This window comes from Castanea sativa, chromosome 4 (assembly GCF_040712315.1).
Source record: "Castanea sativa cultivar Marrone di Chiusa Pesio chromosome 4, ASM4071231v1".
In the NCBI taxonomy this organism is placed as follows: domain Eukaryota; kingdom Viridiplantae; phylum Streptophyta; class Magnoliopsida; order Fagales; family Fagaceae; genus Castanea; species Castanea sativa.
The window spans coordinates 51,507,683-51,516,793 of NC_134016.1; the positions used below are offsets into that span (position 1 = coordinate 51,507,683).

At 35.7% G+C, this 9,111-nt stretch overlaps 1 protein-coding gene across 2 annotated transcripts; it reads left to right on the forward strand.

Moving 5' to 3' along the window:
- The first annotated feature begins 6,624 nt into the window (after nt 1-6,624).
- On the forward strand, nt 6,625-9,104 carry LOC142630824 (pentatricopeptide repeat-containing protein At5g50990). Of its 2 annotated transcripts, none has more exons than XM_075804876.1 (2): nt 6,625-6,783; nt 6,948-9,104. In XM_075804876.1, the coding sequence occupies exons 1-2, from the start codon at nt 6,654-6,656 to the stop codon at nt 8,462-8,464; spliced, it is 1,647 nt and encodes a 548-aa protein (XP_075660991.1). In that variant the 5' UTR covers nt 6,625-6,653; the 3' UTR covers nt 8,465-9,104. The 2 variants fall into 2 exon arrangements, with proteins under 2 accessions (XP_075660991.1, XP_075660992.1); XM_075804877.1 differs by having other exon boundaries at nt 6,625-6,778.
- The last annotated feature ends 7 nt before the right edge of the window (nt 9,105-9,111 follow it).

Consider the following 9,111-nt stretch of genomic DNA (forward strand, 5'->3'; position numbering starts at 1 on the left):
AACTTTGCACTAAATAAAAAGGTAACTGTTCTTTCACATTCATTGATATGCAACATATAGTATGTACATATAAGACATAATATCCATAATTTCACATACAATGTCCATATTTATGAAATGAATGATGTGTTTAAACAATATACAATAAAGAACGAGTGAGAATAAATGTCTAAACAAGAAATTTGAAAGATATATAGTTTTCAAATTAAAATATTCTAATATTTCGACCTTTATTTAATTGTTTCTCATTTTTAATTTTCTTGTTCCTCAAAATTTTGCAAACACCCACTTTAAAACAAAACTATATCTCACTCAAAAAAAGAAAAAGAAAAAGAATTTGAAATGGTGCCTTAAACTTCATTTTTGCATAATTTATTTCTTGATATGTGTGATTGCAGCACAAGAAGATAACATTGGATCCAAAATCAAACATATGGGCCTGTTTAGTAACAGATTTCAAACATTGTTGTTTAAAATGATATGAAAACTATGGTTTAAAAAGTGTTGTGGAAACATGTGTTTATAGTGTTCATAAAGCAAAAAATGTGTTTGATACCATATTTCAAATAACATGTTTCAGTGTTTGAAAAACATAATTACGTGTTTGGTATGTGTGTGTTTGATTTTTAAATAGCTAACAACCGGGTACAAATTTAATATTTATTATTTGAGGAGAGCGAAAAAAAGTGCCTATTTTACCATTGCCCTTATTCTTCTCCCATTGTTCCTCCTTTTTCCTTTTTCTTCCTTTAATCTTCTCATTCCTTCGTCTTCGTCTAAAACCAAACCCATGCCTTCACATTCCTCATCTCCATCGACGTAGTCGAAGATCCACGGTTGGGCTTCACTTTCCTTCGGATCTCATCTCCACTGTCAGTAGTCCAAGACCTAGCAACAAAGAGGAATTCGCTTGCCGCCAAAGCCAAGGGAAGAAGGTGCCACTTCAACACCGAAAACCCATGGGCCTGTTGCAAATCCAGGTTTGAAGAACACTTTGACCTTGGTTGTTAATGGGTTTTTGTCTAAAGATTGTTGTTTTCCTTCTTTATAATTTTAATTGAAAAACTGTGGCAAATTAGTGAGAGGGGTTTTGTGAGATTGTTTGCACATCTAATAAATTTTCAATCCTTTTGTGTTTCCATTTTTGCATCATTTGCACATACGACTTTACTTCGCTTGGACTTCATAAATCATAAACATTGGGTTGATTCAAATAAAGATCGCACACTAATAAGTAGACTTAACTGTTTAGTAACCCCTCAAATGTAAGACTTGAAATATTTTAAATTTTATACACACAACTCACCATAAGCAAGACCTTTAGGACCAAAAACCAACAAAGCCACCACCCCAATGACCAGAGCCTCTTGTGCTCCAACCCCAAACAGAGATGCATAACCCACCTTACCCTTACATCTCCATTTCCTATTTGCACCACCATCATTTCAATTTCAAAAGAAAGCAAAGCACACATTTCAAATGGATTCAACTGACTTTAGAAAAAAGCAGAAACCCAGATGAGAAAAAGTACCTGATTTGAGAGGCTTTGGTGTGATTGAGATACCCAGATGCTTTAAACCACTCCATTGGAAGAAAACACCAAGCCCCAGTGGAGGAAAACATGTGAAAAGATGAAATTTTGGGATGTGAAAATAAAGAAGAAGAGGAGGTATAGATTGATGATTTTGTAGTAAAACATGAAGATGAGAAATTGGGAGTACAAATTGCTAAGGTCATGACCACGTGTGTGGTAATTTGAAAAATTATTCTAACACTAATAGTGTCTGATTTAGTGATAATTATGAACAAGAGAAGTAACAAAAATGAAATAGAAATTTTATTCGTACATGAGCAATTGTAAAACCTTTTGCTAATAGTGATCGATTCATAAAAATGACCCAGACAACCATGAGATTCACACTCTTCCCTTCAATTTCAGTTAACTTTATTCCTCTTTGGGTAGGTTCCTCTTGTACCCTTCTTCTCTATCTCAATACATTTATTATTAATTACCCAAAAGAACAAAATAGAAATTTTATTTTATGCATATAATTTACAGCACAACAAGCCAATTGGGCTTAAGCAACAGCTAACAATGAACATCTTCTCATCTAGTATGCACATATGTAAACCGCATGTCGAAGTTGCATGCACACATCACGTTTTGAGTTATCTCACTCCTCCTATCTCTGAAGGCAGTGCTCCTACTGGTCGGCGCAGAAGCACTAATGTGTCCCATCAATGGCCTCTACACATCTTTATTAACAAAATAGTAATGTTCATTGTGTATAGTTAACAAAACAATAACTGATATAATAACAATATACTGCTATAAATTGACTAATTTAAAACAATAATTGAAATAAGAAACAAGATACCACTATAGTATCATACCTTAAACTATGGATAATATTTGTTATTTCCGTGAAGATGATGAGGAAGCTCAGTTGCATTATCATCAAACCGAATTATGAGGCATCCCAATGAATGAAAAGCCCGCAATGCATGATAGAATCGCTTTTGAATGGTTTCAAGAGAATGTTGAAAGCGGCTCACAATCAGCCTAAAGTCAGTATTATGTCCAACAACGTATAAGAACGTCCCAACCGACTCCTCCACTGACACAATGTCAGTATCCTTCTCTAACTAGTGTAACTGCTTCAACTCATTACACAAATGCTTAAAAATGTGAACATACATGCAAAACAGATCATAACAGACCTAGGGATTTTCTTCTAGTACTTCTTTAACATAGGACTCACCACTTAAAATACTAGTTTAGCTAGTACTTTTGACGTAGTATTTTTGAACATAGTAAATACACAGCATCACATAGGCTATAGCAATCTCAAATTCTATATCACTTTCATCGTGATCTGAACCAGAGTTGGCCATGACGAATCACACCTATGGGCAAGCAATGAGTTCACATAAGCCACTATACTGAGTTTAGTAATATTTTGCTACAAGACATGATATATGTCCAATATAAATAGTATTGGATAAGTCAATATATTAATATCTCATCCAACAAAGACACCATGTAATATATATATATATATATATATATATATATATATATATATATATATATATATATATATATATATATGTGTGTGTGTGTGTGTGTGTGTGTGTGTGTACTAAGCAGGGAGAAAACATATGTGACAACCAAGATAGCGCTAGTGTTAGACAGTAAAGAAGACAACACTCAAACATTAGTCCAAAGCATAATAGTATTTTTAAACATGAAAATGGAATAAAGCTAAAGATAATGTTCAGTCACAACTATCATGTCGTGGCTATCAGAATAGATGACACCGTCAACCACCTCCCTTATAAGCCGATTGTAGTCCACTACCAACGAAATCCATCCAAGCCTTTCTCTTCTCTGCCATTGTGGCAAAGAAAGAAGCTCCACTTTCGGGATTATGAAACTCCTTTACGACCTTGCAGTAGGTGAAATGATCCACATTTGTGTAAGAATTGAGCACGACAATTGTTTTGTCAATTGAGAACCTATTAACCTTTACAGAAGACTATCCTGATTAGGGCATACTGTTAGTGGACCTATTAAGTCTTGCCCTTGACACCTCAGTGAAGCTCTTTATAGCCTTAGTCATCTCACTAAGGGAGCCTCCTTTCTTCTTTTTTCCGCCTAAATGAACCAGTTTAGCTTCAACCGGTGTAGGCAGCTCCTTTACGTCGTTTCCACTATCGGCTTTGACATTCACATGTACCCTGTCGATAGGAATACTGCATAGAGCTCTCGCTCTTCATTGTTTTTTGGAGCTAGTTGGGCAGAAGAAATTTGTAGGAAGCCCGTGGTAGTGTTGGCATTGAAAAGCTGTCCCAACAACTAGTAATGTTCAAGCGCCTTTTTTCGGAACTCTTTGTATCTATGGTTGGCTTATTAACAATCGTATATATCCGGTTAAACACATGCGGTATAGATTTATATATATAAAAACCAATACAAATGACTTTGGTAATTATTATGTACAGTTGTAACACTTACTACAATTGCATGTGTCCGTGCCTCATCACTTCCTACAATTGTCTTCGCAACGAGGTCCCATCCCATCCCTAAACATCTGATGAGCTCAGAGAAGACTTGGTGTCTAACCTTCAACCTTTGATATTTCTGCCTTAGTTGGACTTTTTGGTAATTTTTACTTGCGTGTAGGTTAAACTCGCATTGAATGGATCTCCAAAGTCCTTTCTTAAACTGCCCTTGGGGCATATTCTCTCTAACCTCTTCCTCCACTAACACATCTATGAAATGCTTCTCCATTAGAGCAGGCCACAATTTTCCATCCTCAGTGTTACTTGTGGCATTTGCGATCTAAATAAAGTTTGACATACATAACCAATACACATATATCTAGAACCAGTACACAAATAAACGTATTCGCAATTTATTGAAATCGTTTAACAGAAAAGAATAACTACATTAATAATCAAACATGAACTTATTAGTTAGTAAACTACCAAGTAGTAGGCATATACTAGAAATCTCATACTAAATTATAGTACGTGACAGTTTAGAAATTCAGGTTTACTATGAAGATATACCAAGATAAGTTAACCAGAAAGAGATATAATAGAATATATAATAAGAGTATAAAACATAATGTAAGAGTTATATAATTATCCACAACCCACCATCAAAATACACATCATAGACTTTATAGTCAATCAAACTTTAGAAAAATAACTTGTGCTTAAGAAAAATTAGAAGGAAAAAAAATGAAAATGCCATAATAGACTTGAAGGCAGAGGTTGATCTTAAAGACTTAAAGGCAACAACAACAGCCAAAAAAATTAAAAGAAGTATACTCCTCACTTGAAATTTTATGACATAAATTGATTTCTTATCACAACCATAAATTGATTTGTTATAATAGTTGTAAAGCAAGCAAACTAATCATAATCTTATTTGTAGTGCTAGTATTACAACATTAATATTAGTCACAGGCTAGCATAAGGCTAATTAATATATAGGCCCTATAAAATAAAAAGGAATCTAGATGCACAAAATAGTTTAGAAATGATTCTCATATAAAATGTGTGTCTAATCAAAATGCAATATTAGAAATGCACTGCTGCAAGATCAAAAGCCTGCGATCAAATTCATTCATTTCTTGTGTTACAAAAAAGTTATAAGGTTTTTTTTTCTAATGTTAATGCCCATTGCCAAAACGTATTTAAAGTGCCTTCGCTTGCACATATCAAATAAGAGTTACAGTAAAACATTGCAGATAGGAACATAAAACTTGATCAAATAAGGTGTTTTTTTACTCTCATACAAATCTAGTATGCTTCTCACAATACATTGAACAAATTAAAATGGACATCATACACCAAAAATAGCTTCATGAAAAAATATCCAAAGCATAATTACTCAACTGGTTTACACTTACACATATAGTGCAGAAGTATTTTTTATACAATTTTTGCATCACAGGGAATAACAGAACAACCCAGAGGCCACAACATGAAGACAAATTATAACAGAACTAGCTACGAATAACAGACAAATTATAACTAGCTACAAAATTATAACAAAACAAACACAAAAATGACAATAAATTAAAATCACATAAGAAATGGTTATAGATGCATAACACTTACTAATAAGGGAACACGATCAAGGGAGGAACAACTCAAGGGAACTGTTGAATAGTAGGGCACTAGTGAGGTTGAGGAGGATGCAGTGTCTGATTCCATCTGTGTGAAGGACTGAGAGTAAAAATATGTAGTGATGTGGGTTATTGTGATTTGAGGTGAGGTGGGTTAGATGTGAAAGAAAGCTACGACAAAATTTTGAAAAAATAAATCTTTACTTGACCAAGCCCTAGACGAGTGTGTGGCAGGATCTCAGAGTGGAGTTTGTGTGGGTGGAGTCAAAACCGTACAAGAAGAGGGGAAGATTATGGGTCAGTGAGCGTTGGAGATCTTTATGAGGGGAAGTTGGGCGATGGGATTGAATTTTGTGTTTGAGTTATGGCATTGATGCGTTGTGAGGGAGAGAGAACTGAGCTAATAGATCAGGGGTAGTTGGGTTTGAAGTTATTGGTCTGTTGCCGTTGGTTTTGGCGTGTTGAAGAAAAGGGGTGAGGTAGGTCTGATGAGAAAAAGAGAAAAGGGAGAAATAGTTTTGTCACATCAACGTGGGTCCCACAGGTTTTAAAATATTCATAATAGTGCCATTCCAAGCATTGTTTGAAACACAAAAACAATTCTTAGTGATTTCCAAAATTAGTTTTTAAAAACCATTTTTTGAACAACATAACTTAAACAACACTTAAAAATAAAAGCCCTACCAAACACGTTTTTTTTTTTTTGAAAAAAAGTTTTCAATATTTAAATACTAAAAACTATTATTTAAAACCATACACCAAACAAGCCTGATATCGTATGCGTAATACATGACTATCTTTCAAAAAGTTGACATCTATTAAAGCCACACCAAAAAGTAAAAAGTGTGTATAACATTTGGGATATGGGCCGAAGCAGGTGGAGAAGAAGGAGACATATGGGCCAAGAAGTAAATGTCCAGCCCAGTACTTGAAAGAAGTAGTGAATAATGAGGATCTCGTCTCACTTCTCAGTACTCTAAGATGAGAAGATTATTTTGTAACGTAAAAGGAATGAATGATGGCGATGCTGATGAGGATGATGCAGAGAGCAAAGAGGCCCACTTCTTGTCCAATCACCATCACCTTCACCTTCAGCTGGAATTCCCTCTGTTTCCATTCTGCTGCCAACATAGAAGGTTAGGTGCCTCTCCTCTACACTACTCTTTGCTCCTTCCACTGTACTTTTTATTTTTGGCGTTTTATATTACATACAAGAGAAGAGAATGTAAAACTCCGTTGCTACTTGCTATTGTAGCTTTGAATTTGCATATTGATTTATCTACCTCTGTCCATTCTTTCATTCAGACCATCAAGCACTCTACCGTGTTCTTGAAGCCAGCAAACACTCCTTAAATTACGGTACCGCAACTCAAACCCATGCAAGAATAATCAAATTTGGCTATGGAACCTATCCTTCTCTTGTAGCTATATTAATATCAACTTATGCTCACTGTCATCGCCTCAATCTCGCTCGTCGACTTATTCATCAGGTTTTTTCTTGGGATTTTGATTTGGTCACTGTCAATATAGTTATTGAAAGTCTTATGAGGATTGGAGAATGTAATTTTGCAAAGAAGGTGTTTGATAAAATGCCCACAAGGGATACGGTAACATGGAACTCGGTCATTGGGGGTTGTGTTAAGAATGCACGGTTTGAGGAGGCTTTGACATTCTTCAGGGAGATGCTGAGCGCAAATGTTGAACCGGATGCGTTTACATTTGCTTCTATACTAACTGGGTGTGCAAGGCTTGGAGCTCTTAATCATGCTCATTGGGTACATGATCAAATGATTCAGAAAAAAATTGAACTCAATTTTGTACTGAGTTCTGCACTGGTAGACATGTACTCCAAGTGTGGTGCAATCCAAACTGCTAAACAAGTTTTTGAGAGTGTGAGGCGAGATGATGTGTCTGTTTGGAATGCAATGATCCATGGGCTAGCAATTCATGGTCTTGGTTTGGATGCAATTGCAATATTCTCAAAGATGGAGGATGAACATGTTTTACCTGATTCAATAACTTTCATTGGAATTTTAACCGCATGTAGCCACTGTGGTTTGGTTGAACAAGGTCGCAAATACTTTGATTTAATGACAAGTTGTTACTCAATTCAGCCACAACTTCAGCATTATGGAGCTATGGTTGATCTCTTAGGTCGAGTGGGGCTTTTGGAAGATGCTCATGCCATAATTGACTCAATGCCAATGGAGCCAGATATTGTTATATGGAGGGCGCTTCTTAGCGCTTGTAGAACTTACGGGAAGCCAGAATTAGGTGAGGTTGCAATTGCAAATATATCCCGTCTCGGGAGTGGAGACTATGTGTTGCTCTCTAATATCTATTGCTCTGTAAAGAGATGGGATAGTGCTGAGAGAGTGAGAGAAATGATGAAAAAGACAGGAATTCGTAAAAATTGTGGAAAGAGTTGGGTTGAGTTCAAGGGTGTCATTCATCGATTCAAGGCAGGTGATCGGTCACATCCTGAAACAGAAGCAATATATAAAGTGTTGGAAGGGTTGATCCAACGGATCAAGTTGGAGGGATTTACCCCTTTGACAGGGTTGGTTTTGATGGATGTCTCTGAAGAGGAAAAGGAGGAAAATTTGAATTGTCATAGTGAAAAGTTGGCATTGGCCTATGGGCTCCTGAAAACTAGTCCTGGAACAGATATTAGGGTGTCGAAAAACCTGCGAATTTGTCATGACTGTCATTATTGGATAAAACTGGTTTCTAGAGTATTAGGCAGAGTGATAATTGTGAGAGATCGAATCCGTTTTCACCGGTTTGAAGATGGTTTGTGTTCTTGTGGAGATTACTGGTAGTCAATCCCCATAGGCAAATGGATATGTCCTTTTCGGTACATTCATAAGGTTAGAGTGCATAACCAACAGTTGCAATTCGGCTGCTTGGCTGATTGACTGTTGTTGCTAGTTGAAGAAAAGATCGAAGACTGTTTTATTAGCAACTTTAGTTGGTTGTCAAAGTTATGTGTCATTCAAAGAATTGAGGACAACTTGTTTGTTGGCAGCAGATGAAAATTTGGTCAACATCATTTGCATCACTTAATACGGCCATCAGGTTTTGCTGATATAGACTAAAGTTACAGTTAGAAGCTTAAGTAGAACGAAGAACAGCCGATCTCTTAAGCCTAATCAAATAGTTGAGGGTGCTCTAGTTGAAATGGCAATGCTAACAAATTTAGGTGAAGCCTCATAAGAGTATACTTGTTACTAGAGAGTACATAAGTTATGTTAATTGTTGAGAGTTGCGAGTTTTTTTTTTATATTAATTTTTCTTTTTTGTACTTGTAATTGTCATAGTGATTGGTACGACCGTACTACGACATTTTGTAATTTTTATCTTTTGGTTGCTATGTCATCGTAGTGTGCTCCTCTAATTTCTTATGGCAATAATTTGTAAATTTCTATGACACCAATTGGTTAGTGCTTTGAGATTTGATTATTAAATT